Below are 15,879 nucleotides of genomic sequence, written 5' to 3'. Positions count from 1 at the left end.
AATCAAATGGCTGCTTATGTGCTTGTGTTTATCCTTGGATAACAGCAAAATAACTTACCCTTGCAGACATGGAGCAGCAGTATGTATATGTGAGGATACATAAGCATTAGCAAGCTCTAAGTTTACATAAGTCAACTATCAAAGCCTAAGTTATTACGTGCCCATAACCATAGCAGAAGCCCTCAAGAGTGTAAGCAAAACTACCACTTCTATCCACTTAAGCACTTTTAAAATACCCACCATTATTTCCTAAAATGAATAAGCCATGCATGCTGAAGGGGCTTGTTGGCCGATTCATGTTAAGAAAAACAAACAAACAAATACCATACAATTGGTTTTTGGAAAGGCATAAAACATAATACTCGAGAAAAAAAAAATATGAAGAGGAACACTGCAAGCACCTCAGTATGGTACAAATATAAAGGAGAACATATTTCCTAGTCTGCCCCAAATCTGATGGAAGAAATACATAGCACTCACATTATCACAGCTAATTTGGACTAGCAGGAATTTTAGCCAGAACCCCATGATCAGTTGTGAAGTTCACATGATAGAAATATTTAAGACAAGAAACTACTTTTGCTACCACCTACAGTTAAATTTCAAGTCTAACTTTACATTTTATCATCATATAGTGCCAACATGTGTAAAAATGATTTCCCACTTCTTTCTTAAAAAAAAGTAGCAGTTGAGTACAAAACAAGAAAATAAAGTTATTTTGCACTGGCCTTCTGGTTAGCCATGTGGATTTGATGCTCCCCACCGATGGGGAAAACCCTTCTGCATCATGCAACCTTCATTTCCCCTTTTAGGCATTTGCTTTCAATCATGTGGTTTCAGATATACTGAAAGTCTGTAACGATTAACTGAAGGCCAGCTTTGATAAGCCAGCTAGTCAAATCATGTTCTAGGAGTGTTTTATTTTGTTGTCTCAAAACCACGGAGTAATCTAACACATTTCAAGATTAACTATTTCTGTTTTAGTGTTTTAAAACAAGCGCATTGCAAAATTACAGCTTTGTGAATGAAAGTTGTGTACTGAATCATAAATACAGGGGTATGATCCTATTAAGTAGATAAAGCAACTTGCTTGGATGTATAAACTATCCACTACCAACAGTTATTTACTTTCATCACTTTGACTGATGGTAATCATAAGATAGGGAAGGGCTGTTAGCTATACATATAAAAGGAAACACACCATAGAATGGCCTCAATGAACATTGTAAGAGCCAAGCCACAAGATTCATACATTAGTTCACAGTTAACATGCTGCAGTAAACTTAAGCTGTGCCCAGGTCTGGTCTTTTTCCTCTACTCACACAAAATACGAACTTTGCAAGGCAAGAACAGCAACATAGTTATGGGTTTGTTCAGTGCCTCAGCATAGAGATGCTCTAATTTCCAACTGGGACCTCCTGGAGCTAATACAGTATTACACAAAATGAATAAATACATTTTTAGATGAACTGGGAAAGTGGTACAGATGCAGAAGAATTGTAAGCTATTCTTTTGGGATAAGTTTACTAAAAGTTGTTAATACGCACCAGCTTCTCTTCACCAACCTGTGTGCAATATTCTACCTTTCTACATGCAGAAACAATTCTGGTTTTAGCTGCTTCTACTACACATTGGCAAGCATGTAGTATTTTATCTCCTGTACCTCTTAATAAGAATTCAAAAGATACAGAATAATCAGAAATAAGACTTGAACTCATTTTTAAAAAGCATTGGGATCTTTATCTTTTTACCCTACAGGGAGTCAACATCCCTCATGCTTGGAGATACTATGTGGAAAAAACAAAAAGCTAAAGAACTCACTGGAAAAAGGAATCAAAGGCAGTACTTGACTAGGAAAACAAATCATGTATCCTCCTCCTTTGAAGGAATGTACTAGCAATCCAATCATTCTATATTGATATGGTCACTGCTTCTTTTGTCTTTTAAGTACCTCATGCCCACACTCAGCTTCAGACTTTGCTCACTACTATCATTCCACGTTCTACCCACACTAGATGCTGGATATCAAATTTCCTTTCCAGAAGGCAGCAGTTGAAAAAGTATCATGCAAACTCTTAGTAAAAATACTTTCCCCTCGAGAGCAGTGGATAGAACATGAATCTGAATCAAAACATCTCAAGGCTGAGGTTGCCAACAGTGCCCAGACGCCTCTGATGCACCAGTTGTGTTAAATGTCCCACAGTATGGATGATGCCAGTTGTGCTCAGTGAAACAGCTGTTCCCAAGCCAAAGAAGGTTACGTGACAAGTAATACCAAAAAGGTACGAGAAATTATTAGCATGCTATAGGACTTGGGGGAGTAGGCAAGCATTGCTTGCCCAGACCTGAAATGGCTAGTTCTACACTGGAAATATCTGTGGCTCTTACAAAGCCATGGCTGTTTAACACAACCCAGAAAAAGAATGGCTCAGAACAGGTAACCAATTCCTTCAGCACCTAGTAGGTAACAGAGGCTAATTATATTGAGGTGTGTTTCCAGGATGCCCTTAGCAACCTGACTGAATCAGAAGTTACAGTAAGTGGAAGGAATCAGGTTGAAACAGGTGTAAAATACAGTTTGGCTTAAAATAACTAAACTAAAGTAGCTGGTGAGAAGAAGTAAAAAGGGTAGGGGAAGAAGAAAGAGAAAAGAAAAAAAAAAAAACCAAATCCAACAAAACCCATCCTCTCTAGTATTTATTCCCAACAAAAAGCTACCTGTTGGAATCTGACTACCATATTGTTCCGTGGAGTTTTTTCTAAACATACACCATTTGAAAATTGATTTTGCTTACACATACAGCTTGAGGAAATCAAAGATACTGCAATCTGTCATCAAGGCAATCATGAAAAACTCTGTTCTATGTGTTTGCCATTTCCCCTCTCATCACTGGTTACTGAGACAGCATGTGTAAAAACCCCAGGCTTACAAATTAACTTACCTCCTGGTAGATTCAATCAGCAATATCAATACATACAAGGATTAGCTTTCCAGTGTCAGAATGCAATATTGTAAGTATGCAGCCATATCCCAGACTATCATCAGACCAAATAACAATGACTAAGGCAGGCTAAACTGGATACTACGTGGGCACAACATGGAAAACAGTAAGTACTATAAAGAGAAACGCTGCTGTTGCCAAACCTAAAGGTTTCCTTATAAATCAACATTGAGGGCCTCAAGACACTGAGCTCTTGAACGTGCTATCCTTTGAATTTAGCCTTACTCTAGGTTGGATAACTATATCTTGCTTGAGTATCAACATTTGTATTTTCATATGAAGTGAACAGTAAGTGACAAAAGATCATTTTATTTACATTCATTTAAGCTAAATGCTGAAACGGCTATCTGATATTCTAGCAGGAGGCGTACTAAAATAACATGTAAAGGATACTTGCACAATAGCTTGTTAAATATCTCCTGAGGTTTCCCTAATTGTGGTAACTATTATGCAAACTAGCACAAAATTCCCAGCATCCGCATTTCAGGCCAGCTCTGAATGCAAGGTAAAGAATTTCAGCTTGGGTGAAGCACCACACTACAGCATCCAGAGAATTTCTAGTTTGATGCTGGCTTGTAGCCAGGTGATTCAGACCACAAAATAAGAAACTGAGACCTACTAGCAAAGGAATAATTAGATACATTTTCCTCAGATGAAGGACAACAAACATGGATTCAAATGCATTGTACTACATTTGGATTAATTCCACACTAGACTGATCTCAGTCATGATTAATAATTTTTAAAATAGCAGCAAGTAGAAAAGAAACACAAATGATATATATGACAGTTTTAAGGTGCTAATCTTTTTCTCCAGTTCTCCAGTCTGACAGTAGTTGCTCAAGCAGTTATTTTTTGGAGAGAAGACAAAATAGTTACGATTATTCCTCTGATAAGATTTGTTATTTTAATTTCAATCTTTCCCCTTTTTAAACAGGGTGTTTTGTTTTAACATAGGCTAGGCAGCTGCAGTGTTTTAGTGAAGTATCTTACTCCAACAGACCAACCAGCTACTGACCAGGGGCAGGGGGAATAATCACAGTAGCTTTATAATAGGGTAAACTCTGTCCCCCCCCTTTTTAATTGGAACACCTAACTTCACAAGTGTAAAGGCACAGAACAGAAGCTACTACCATTTCTGCTTCAATGGGGAGATTCTGAATTTCTTACCTGTAAGTGAAGTATTTTAGATTCATTATTCCGCAGCATTTCCTTCTGTCTTTCAATTTCTATTTCAAAGCTACAAATCTGATTATGTAAAGTTTGTATACTCTTGTTCTTTTCCAAACTTTCATTCTGGAGCAAGGCCACCTGGAAAAAATTCTACAATTACTCCTGCCAAAGTTTATTACAAATACCTATAACTTTGTTAGTTTTAAACTACCTTACACATATGAAAGGGATGAGATCCTAGTAAAATCTCTCTCATATCTTGCAAATAAATAAATAAATAAATAAACAAACCCCAACTTTCTGATAGCTACTTTTGCACTTCCACAGTGTGGTATTGGTACAACTTTGGCTAATGAAACTGCAGATGGGATACACAAGCAGCAAAATAACTTGTCTCTAAGCATATTATTTTCTTTACTCAGTTTGTTATTTAACGGCTTGGTTTCCTGGTTTCCACTGACTGACTTGGGAGTTGCTTGGAGTTTGGAAGAATCAACCTATTTAGCTCTAGACCAGTGTAAAGAACTCAAGCCCAGCATAGAAGGGATACCAGAGGAGAATCTGACCAAATGAAAAGCTGGTTGGGAAGGGGAATATTAATCTTCCCCACCTATCACAATCTATCCTGAGTGATAGCAAATTTAAGGAAAAACATCATCTGCATGGGATTGGCTTGGCTTCACAAAATATGGTGATAAAAACTCCTGAAATGAGTGAATACAGAAGGGATCCATGTATTTGAAGGAAAATCCAATGGTGCCTACTAGCACAAAAGACTAAAGAGCTACAGGCAGAGGATTATATTCTCTCTCTGTATTGACATTTTATGAATTCATTCATTAGTGACTCATTCTGACTTTAAAACATGAGCCTTGTTAGAAGAGTATAATATAATACCTATTCCTTGGGGATGAAAGTAATACAGTTCATATTCTGTTACAGTATTTTGTGCTCTGCTTATTAATGTGGTTTGAGGAAGGGGGTCACTTGGTGGTGGCTTGCTTTTTTTTCTTAAAAAAAAAAAAATATCTTTTTTTTTTCCCCAGGTAAGATAATTTAGTGGCAAAAACACAGAGAAAATACACTTGACACAAAATTACATTGGAAATGCCCTGACTAGTTCCACACATAGATCTTTATATGGATAAGAAGCAGCACCATTTTTGACCCCGGAAAATCTTGGTAAATGCTCCACATTAAGACCACTTGGGATGTGTCATGTTCCCCCTAAAAATATACACCACCACTACCAATACAAGTGCTACCTTGAGGTCATGCCACTTATACTACTTCTGATGTAGATACCACTGTAGAATTCTACCACCTTAACTGCCCCCTAATGTCGCAGTAGAATCACTATTATTGAATCATATTCCTAGACTCAAGAAGCAAGCCTGTTCAAAAGGGCAAGTAATTTCAATCTCTATACTAGCCTAAACTAGACAAGACCTTTGAAGTCCACAGGCATTCAGCAGGTTCATCAGAGGCCCAAAAATACAGATACCATAACACATAGGTATCTAGTTTTCAATATACCATAGCATGTGTGCATATATGCATATACATTAGTTCCCCATTTTATATATGGAAAAACTGGCAGAAGAGGCTCAACAGAAATGAGACAAACCTATTTTTTGCCACTGCAGAGAGAGAAACAATCTTGAGGCTGAAGGAATGCATGCCTAGGTACTAGAGAAAATTTTCAAGAACAAGTTTAAATTTAAATCAGCATCCTTGCCTTCCACATACTTCAGATCTGCTGGGTAGCCACTTTTAATTTTCTGCATCCTCCTTTTCCTTAATGAATCAGAGTTCTTTAGTTAACTGTGATCTTTACATTCCCCTTTTCTCACTGTTTCCTCCCCAGGCCTCCCAATCATAAGGCAGTTACACTCTGTGTCACTAGCATTACATTTCCGTTTCTGTAATGAGTTATAAAACATGGGCCTGTCTTGTACTGAGATTTTCCACGCAGTTTTACAGAACACAAGAAAAACAGAATTATGTCCTGCAGCCCTTAGTCATCTGTCATTGCTAAGTTAGTAGCTGTAGTTAGGTGGTAATTTGTGAATAAGAAATCTTTAACTCTAAATATAATCTCTTAATTGCATCTGACACAAGTCTTTGGAACTCTAGTTAAAAAAAAAACATAGTAAAGGATACAGCATCTGTTTACAAACTGCACCATTCAACTTCCCTTACTTCCTTGTCCTATTTTAAATATTGCTAGGACAGAGCATGCTCTATTCTGCAGTTTTTCAGATTAGCTATTCCTTATTATTGCTTACTAAAAAAGAATGGAAGAAACTTCACACCACAAAGAAATGGATTAAAAAGGCCCCGTGTTTAAGTTGTGTATTAAAAAAAAACAGTTTATACCACATTTCTTTAAGAATGTGACAAAGTCACATGAAGAGAGACTTACATTCAACTCATTACTTCCAAGATCACAAAACCCACAAAATGGGAGTTCAGTCTGTCCCATCACAGAGTGAACAAAGCATGAAATTTTAACTTTCCCCACAAGGTTTTGATTCAAGATTTTACATTTGACCTTCTCTTACTGTTCTTTGCCAACAGCACCATTAAAATACTAAACTGATAACACAAGCTTTGCAGCTCTGAAGACTTTCAGTCTGCATAATCCACAAGCACTGTTAAAGAGCGTGGTGACTGGGAGCAGGCAACTTCTCCCTTCTCCTCCATACACATCACAGTGAGTACCCCAAATGAAATCTTGACACTACAGAAACCAACCTGACTTCCACTGACTTCAGCAGGGCCATGATTTCTGTGATATGCATCAGCTAAACTAACTTTGCACTGTTATCGATTCATTATTTCTCAAAGAAAAGAACAACAAAGTTACAATCATTTTGTTACCCCTCTCTAAAATAAAGTCACTGACATATGATATGTGGTTAGCTATTCTGGTAACTTGGCACAGTCTTGGGATTTCCAGTGATTCAACTCTTTATTATGAATAGGAAGGAGTCTACAAAGCAGGAAGTGAAAAGGAAAAAAAAATATATATATATAAATGGACAAACAATGATAAGAAGTTATGTCCTAAATGAAAGTTAAAGCAAAAATTGAACATAACAGTAATAAAGTGTATATTCTGTTAGCTCTATTAAGAGACAAACATAGAACTGCTAGGCACTTTTTAAATGACAAAGAACCTCTCAGGACACTGACAAAAGGCAGAACAATCCATATGGAAGTCACAGGGAACTTGTGGGTTTTTTTTTCCTAGGATGTAAAATAAATTGTATTGTTTTAATCAAGACTAATGAAAAAAGAACTAAGGATATGAATTTGTATCTGTCAAAATCAAAAAGTGTATAGTTCCTACATTAACAAAGAGATTCAAGTGCAAAAGCAAACTTAAGTATTGTTATTGATCATCAAAATTAAGACCTACACATGTAGTAAAATTCTACCCAAAGAAAACAATACTACACTAGACCATTCCCAGGTTCAGTGGTTTCCTCATAGGACCTTAAGTTCAAAAACTAGCAGTCCAGGGACAAACTGTGCTGGGGACAAAAACCAGAATCGTATTTTGCTGTTGCTGTTTAACTTCTGTTTTAAAACTGTACTTTCTGTAGCTGTAGTACCTTGCTGGAAACCCATGCACATGGGATCACTGTAGGTCAAGAAAAGAATATGCTTATTAGGTAGAGTTTGCTAACCTCAAAACAGTGATTTGTTCTGAAGTTTTGCATTTGTGTATCAAATGCCTTAAATTTTATTTGCAGACAGATGGCTAAGTCATCTACATGATAGATCATAGCCGATACTGATATGATTTCCAGCACCTCCCAAACTGCAAACAGTCTAAAACCAGGAGCCCCAAGGAAGCACTGCGACGTGAACTTCATTGTGGTCTACCACAAAACTAGAAATCGTCATGCCCAGGAGTTATAGTATGTTTAATTTCATTAACCTTTGCAGGTCATTAAGTTTGGAGAGCAAGAAAGAACAAAAATAAATAAAATTACTGATTTATTACATGCTATTTCTAATAATGTTATCTCTGGAAAAATACTGAGGTAGCAAAAATACAGCTCATAGCTGCCACAGCTTTTTGAAACCTCCCCTTTTGTAAGAAGGCAGCTCAGAGAGGAAATTTAATACTGGACTTTTTATCTACATGAAGATAGTGTTTTAATTAAATTACCAATGAGGAAAATTGTATATGGAGTTGTGAAGCCAAGTTTCTCACAGCATTTTGTTATAACAAAGGTACCAGATATGCTAAATGGCTTTTGGAGCCTACCAGTGCTTTAGCTGTACCGCTGAACAGCTGTTATACACACAAAAAAAGTGCTTCTTCTAGTACTTTGATATGATGTAAAGAAATCAATGAAAATTAGAAGTGAGTAGAAGATATACCTTATTTTCTAGAGCATTGCTCCACTCTTTCAATAAGTTAACATGCTGCACTGCTGAGCTGGCTTCATGTGCTTTAATTTGTTGGTTTGTTCCCTGTGACAACAAAGAATTTATACATTTTAGCCAATTCCACTCCTTTTAAACCTATAAAGAAAGAGTATATCAAGACATAGAGCCAACACTACATATTTTGGTTCACAGATGTACGTTGCAGAACTGTAGAGAGAAGGGAAATCTACTCAGGAATTTGCAAGTCAGGAACACATTTAATACTGCATGTGTTTTATACAATTGCCATATATCTCCATCCACTGTGCCTGATACATCAGAGACAATACAGATGAAAAAGATTTACAAAATGAATTGTATTTTAGAGTCTTCTGTGTAGCTTTACACTAAATAAAGCACACTAAAACTCTTGAGTCGTACAAAACCTAGAAAGTCCAATTCCCCAAACTGTAATTTAAAACTTCTGCTGTATTTCATGAACAGCTTCATAAGCATTGAATTTTCCCTCAGTTGAGTATTAAAGACAAATATTTAAGATAAATTTATCATCACTGGAAGCTGCCAGCTTTATAAACTATTTTGAGAGATATTACAATGCCTAGTTTGTCATCTTAAGATGTTACCATGATTGCTCTATGATATTCGGATATGCTGCCTCTGCACAACCTAGAAATGCTGTTACAAATAACCACTATATAAAAAGTTTACAGAACACACATAGATCATATACAGAGTACATAAGATGCAGACCATATTACTTTAATTGTATGTTGCTGCATTACACCTACTTCTATTAGTGTTTTGCAATGCAGAGTGTATTAGCTTTGATGGTAGATATGCTGCAGAACAACTGAAAGGGTTTCAATGATCCTCAAGGTATGTACTCTATATAAATTACTAAAAATATATATGTGGATATATGTACATATATGCACACATATACATACATAAAATGAATGGCAATACATACGACATAACAGTGGGCAGGGTTACAGCATTGATCAGTTCTACCATGAAGAGCATTACTGTTAACTCTTAAAAAGATGAATGCTCGTATTTAAGAACCTGGAAATACCTGCAGGAAGTAATTTATTGAGAAGTGTTGCTGCTTACAGTTTTTGTCTCTCAAAGTTGTCATGGGCTAACAAATGAATCACACTGTCAGATAAACTCCGTATTTTCCTGTCAGCAGTTTCTGAAGGTTCCTAATCTCTTCATTACATAAGCATCCAAATTCCCCAAGATATATGACAAGGGAAGGAGAATATTGGAAGAGACTGAAATAAAAATACTGAAACTAAACTCTGAGGTCTGGTTTTCTTACTTTTTTTTTTTTTTAAATATTGCAGGGATTGCCAGGATTAAAACCTACAACTTCTTTTTTTAAATGTCAAGCTATGCTTTGATTATACACCTATGTGCACAGAGACATACGAATGCACATAAAAATACATGTTGTGTTAACCTATGCTTAACCTTAATAAAAATACTAAGACACACAAATGAGAGAAAATATAAACATACTTAGCTCAAGAAAATTATATATTTTCATAGAAACAACTGAAGTTACTAGTCTATTTTCTGAAGAACAAAAGTAACTTCCCTTTTATTCTAAGTTTAAAAGTTCTTCAAATGTATCATCTTCCTATTTCAACATGATGCACATAATAACTGAACTCCCAAACCACTGCAGGAATGTGTGGGCTTTTTTATATTATTTATTTTTAAAATGCAAAACCAAACATCTGCTGCATAATCACTTGGTGCACCTGGATCACTTTTTCTTAACCAAGACTACAGAAGTCCAGAACTTTCATGTCAAAGAGTTAGGTTCTATTTGCAGACTTTCATCAATTGGGAAGTATAATTGTTATATACTGACCTGAAAAGTGCAGCCATAACGCTTAAAACTACAGGTACTTGGGGCATTAATACATTCTGACAAATGTGCATTCAACTGCAATAGGAAAAAAATGTGAGTTTTGGCAAAAGACGTTTGCATGATAATGCTTAAAACATAAAGGGCACAGGTTATCAGGTTTGTATTGTGTGCCATTTGCAGAACATACAATACACGTGTGTATATTTTCTCCAGTCTGAAGTGCAAATACTATATATACACATATGTAAACCACACGCACATGCCAATACAGTATACAGTGTGATACATTTAATATACAGTGAAACTTTTACTAAAGACTATTTCAGTAGGCAACCCAATTAAAAAAAAAAAAGCAAACAGAACACACTACTATTATTTATATGATTTCATTTGACTTTAGAGAATGGCTAATCTCTTCTCAACAAGTGATTTTTTACTGCTGCTCTGAGCAAGTCTGAAGATCAGTTTCACTGTAGTACATTTTTTCTAATTCTAATTTCATGAGGAACCGATTTTTCAAAACATAACATGCAATTCTCTCCATGCCTGAATTTAACAATTAAGTTACACAAAAAAGACTAAACAAGTACTGTATGAAACAGACAGAGTTTTAGAATAGGTACAGTTCAGTAATTTTAAAGAAAATGCAGTACACCGGAGTAAAATTGATTAGTAAAATGCCTGCATTTTTCACAGATTGAGATTTATTCCAGTATCTTGGATTATTATAAGCACAGACCTCTTTTCATTTAAAAATGAACCAATTCACAGAAGCATATACACATATACAGACAGAAGCCATTGCAGCACAGAGGGCAGCAGCTGGATGCAAACTGCCCAAAAGTTGGAGCAAGAGCCATTTCTGGAAGGGATAGTGCAATAAACACTCCCTGTTCAAAAACATGATCTGCAGTTCGTATTTCCCTCAAAGCAGACAGGAGCTAGAGTGCAGCTCCTCAGTTGCATCACTCTTTAGGGTTTCAAAAACTCATTTGAAATTCCCACACCATAAGCCCCCACATGACTCAGCCCACCTCCATGGAAAGAGGTAGTGAACCAATGCTTCTTTGGACACATAGCTGTGGTAAAGACAGGTCTGTCTCTAAAATCTGATACCAAGATGAAATGGGTCACTCATCTCTGATATACACCTATTGTGTTCTAAACACTACCTGCAGAAATTCAGAGTGTAGTTTCAAGACAGGTGGTTCAGAAAAAAAGTAAGACCAAATAAGAGAGAAACATGTAGTACAACGGGCTTCACAAGAATGCCACATTTTCAACTTCTTAAACTAGAAGTCTGCCAAAGAGTTATGAATTAAACATTAAAAATTGCCTTTTATTCTACAGTAAGGTAGTCATTTGTTGCACGCTACAGAATTTTCTCAAACTGTTAGGCAGGCATTTTCCCATTTTCCACATTAGTCATTGTCCCTAGCCATGCAGCTAAGTAATATCACATTTTCACAGTATCAGAAAAAAAATTAAGCAGCAAACAGCAACAGATGATGCAGGGCAAGATGACTGTTTAAAGTTCTGTTGCTAATGGTCATTTCAGAATCCACTTCTGACTATACGTGTAACAACCCAGCCTTTAATGGGTCAATTCCTACTAGCACTCAGATATACCTCAAAGTAACCACTGAGGATGTAAGAATATGCCTAAGTGTTCCAGAACCAGGATCTAAACTTGGAAGAAAGCACTCATAGAATTGGCTCAATGTACGTATTTTCTCTTTTCTTAACTGCTCAATTTCTCCTAATAGGTACAGTATCTATCATGTATTTCATTATCATGGGGGAAAAGACTACCCCCGTGTTTGGCAGGTGCCTTATATCCCTTGAGCACTACAACTCTACTAATAATTTACAAGTGTAACTGAAAAATCTTATAAATCCAACTAAGGAAGTAAGTATCAGAGAAAAGAGAAAAGCTTATCCTCAGATCAGAAACTTAACTTTCTTTAAATGAGGCTTACAGAGAGCTGAAGACTTAAATAAGCTCTTCCCCATCCTTGGAGAATAAGTTCTATTTTAGGAAAAAAAAAAAAAATAAACACATCAACTCTGACAGATGCTACTTAAATTGTTTAATGCACAAGAACATACATCTGCTCAAACAAGAAAAGATTTAATTTTTTTACTCTGGTCTTTATGGTATTCCTACAAGCTTCTCTCCATTAAGAGACATTTTTATGCATTGTTGCATCTGGCTGTTGGAACTTTGTACTGATATTACTTTGTATCTTATATTAATTATGTGTGTCAGTTATTTTTTCTCAAATTTAACAGACTTAATAATAACTTAAGTTTTCCCACTGAATGATTCTACACATTTATATGATTTTTCTAGTCTTTACTAACTCCTGTCCATGTGCACTAAATATTAAATCCCTCTTTTTATTTTAAGATAAGCTAACTACCCAAGATGCTGCTCTATTACGCTCAACAAATGCTTCAAATGGGGGAAGTGCAGGGGAAGAGCTAGTAAAAATGAAAGCAGGAAAGACATGCGCTAATCTTGGGCAAGCAAAGTGTAATAATAACACAAATCTCAGAAATTACATCTTTTTAAATAGTTTTTCAAGAAATCATTAAAAATATTTGGGTGTTATCACACTTAACTGTGTGGTAGAAAAAGATTTTCTTTAGATCTCACATTTTAATAAAAAAATGGCTTCTGGCAAAATTCTTGCGAGATCTTACTAAAAAGATATATTTAATTTTTCAGCACAACACTAAGCATGACTTCTTACCTCGCTCCTCATGAGTGTTTTAACACTACATTTATGAGGACATGAAACCATGACACACGGGCAGTCTGTATCTTCATGTTTCTACAGAGGGGAAAAAAAAAAAAAAAAAGGCAAACAAACCACAAATCAACTCTCACTCTGAAATTAAAGAGAGCACTTACCTGCAAAGAAAAGCATCCCACAGTAATTAAAAACACACACACAACCTTTTTCAGTGTTTACCCCAACTGTGCAGTTACAGAACTGTAATTGCTTAAACGTCAGTTTATGCTTTCAATAGATATGCTTGCATTCTGAAGCAAAAATTAAGGGGTGGTTGTATTTTCTCATGCAGGGTAGAAAGTTATTTGCTTCCCATTTTTATTGTTTTCACTTAGAGCAATGAAACAACAAGAAGTCTAGTTCTCTTGCCAAAGGAACACTGACAAAAATGGGCATCCTTAAGAGTGAGCAGCACCACTGCAGATACCCTTTCTAGTAAGGGTATATCATGCAGCTTTAGGAGCCTATCGCCCTACAAACTTTAATGGTTTATCAACTACAACTAGAAAAATAGAAAAATAATACTCCCTTCTATCATCTATTCCTTAATTTTTATTTCCCTTCCTCTCTTCTCTAACCTACTCAAACTATCTGGCAAAGGCTGGAACACTGACTCTCAGTTCATGATAAAAAGACAACATGCTACTTCTCAGCCCTCTCTCCAGTTCTCTTCACTCCACATTCCAGGGCCCATCCACTGAAACCATGGGGAGCCTTTCCAATGACTTCAAGATATACCAGAGTAATCCCATTTCAATGGCAGAATCCTCTTCCTACTGACCACAGTAATACTACCCAAGTACAAATTTTAAAGGAGAAGCACTTTTAAGTAGCTTTTTGAATTATCCAGAGAAAACCTGTCCAAGTCCATCTACCTGGACTCATGTGAAAGCATTTGATGCTGTCCTGAATGACACCCATGTTACTAAATTGAAGAGACATGGATTTGAGGGCTGGACCACTTGGTGGATAAGAAATTGCCTAAATGGTTGCACTCAAATAGTTGCAGTCAATGCCTTAAGGTCCAGATGGACACCAAAGGTAATGCTCCTCAAGGGTCACTATTGGAACTGGAGCTGTTTAACAGCAGCCCAGAAAGCCAACTGTATCCTGGGCTGCAAAGGGAGTGTGACCAGCAGGTGGAAGGAGGTGATCCTGCCCCTCTACTCTGCTCTTGTGAGACCTCACCTGGAGTGTTGTGTGCAGTTCTGGTGTCCTCAACATAAAAAGGACATGGAACTGTTGGAACAAGTCCAGAGGAGGGCCAAGAGGATGATCAGGGGACTGGAGCACCTCCCGTACGAAGACGGGCTGAGAAAGTTGGGGCTGTTCAGCCTGGAGAAGGCTGTGTGGACACCTCATAGCAGCCTTCCAGTATCTGAAGGGGGCCTATAAAGATGCTGGGGATGGTCTATTCATTAGGAACTGCAGTGACAGGAGAAGGGGTAACAGGTTAAAACTTGAAGAGGGGAAGTTTAGATTAGATATAAGGAAGAAGTTCTTTACTTTGAGGGTGGTGAGGCACTGGAATGGGTTGCCCAGGGAAGCTGTGAATGCTCCACCCCTGGTGGTGTTCAAGGCCAGACTGGACAGAGCCATGGGTGGCATGGTTTAGTGTGAGGTGTCCTGCCCATGGCAGGGGGGTTGGAACTAGATGATCTTGAGGTCCTTTCCAACCCTAACTATTCTATGATTCTATGAAAGCCAACCATGTCCTGGGCTGCAGCAAAAGGAGCACAACCAGCAGGTTGAGAGAGGTGATTCTCCCCCTCTACTTGCTCTCATTAGACCCCATCTGGAGTACTATATTCAGCTCTGGAGCCCCAGAAATAAGGACATGGACCTATTGCAGCAAGTCCAGACAAGGGCCACCAGGATGATCAGAGGATCTTGGAGCACGCCTCCTGTGCAGAGAGGCTGAGAGAGTCGGGCTTGTTCAGTGTGGAGAAGAGAAGGCTCAGGGGAAAGCTTCTAGCAGCCTTTCAGTAACAGAGGAGGGATACAGTAAATCTGGACAGACACTTTTACAAGTGCATGTAGCAACAGGACAAGGAGGAATGGCTTTAATCTGTAAAAGGGTAGATTTAGATTAGTTATTAGAAAGAAATTCTAATTGAGACACTGGAACAGATTCCCCAGAGAAGTTATGACTGCCCTCTCCCTACAAGTGTTCAAGGCCAGGCTGGATGGGACTTTGATCAATCGGGTCTAGTGGAAGGTGTCCCTGCCCATGGCAGAGAAGTTGGAACCTGATGATTTTAATGGTCCCTTCCAACCCAAACCATGGTATGATTCTATGAAAAATAGAATAATTCAGAAGCATTTCAGGCTACTGATTTCTGATTTAAGAACACACCATCTTTATCTGCCAGAAGTATAGGATGAAAAAAGAAAACCCAACTTTTGAGATGATGCAAACAAAAGAAAAGAAATTGAGAAGTTATCCCACCTTGTGGCAGTGCAGGCAAGACAAATGCAGTCTAAGAACCAGTGTACTAATTCTAACTAAAGAGTCTGCCTCCAATGATGGGGATTTCCTACCCCATGGGTCATGGGATTCTATGAAGATAGGAACCATACATACTCTGGTAAAATTATTTTTGTTTCCATTTGCATAC

At 37.3% G+C, this 15,879-nt stretch overlaps 1 protein-coding gene across 6 annotated transcripts in view; it reads right to left on the bottom strand.

Moving 5' to 3' along the window:
• The window catches only part of TRAF3 (TNF receptor associated factor 3), a 71,624-nt gene that overhangs the window by 9,442 nt on the left and 46,303 nt on the right, over positions 1-15,879 (bottom strand). For 2 of the 6 annotated variants that reach the window (XM_057397097.1, XM_057397098.1), the window contains 4 exons: positions 13,220-13,300; positions 10,464-10,538; positions 8,573-8,665; positions 4,172-4,312 (listed from right to left, as the gene is read on the bottom strand). In XM_057397097.1, coding sequence (XP_057253080.1) covers positions 4,172-4,312; positions 8,573-8,665; positions 10,464-10,538; positions 13,220-13,300 — 390 coding nt within the window. The remainder of the gene's footprint in view (positions 1-4,171; positions 4,313-8,572; positions 8,666-10,463; positions 10,539-13,219; positions 13,301-15,879) is intronic. The other 4 variants (XM_057397099.1, XM_057397100.1, XM_057397103.1 and 1 more) reach the window with 4 other exon arrangements.

Source organism: Pezoporus wallicus, unplaced genomic scaffold (genome assembly GCF_028554395.1).
Source record: "Pezoporus wallicus isolate ANWC-B61680 ecotype Strahan unplaced genomic scaffold, APGP_CSIRO_Pwel_v1 contig_7068, whole genome shotgun sequence".
Classification (NCBI taxonomy): Eukaryota; Metazoa; Chordata; class Aves; order Psittaciformes; family Psittacidae; genus Pezoporus; species Pezoporus wallicus.
The sequence above is the reverse complement of the archived record's forward strand: the minus strand, read 5'-3'. Positions and strand labels throughout refer to the sequence as shown.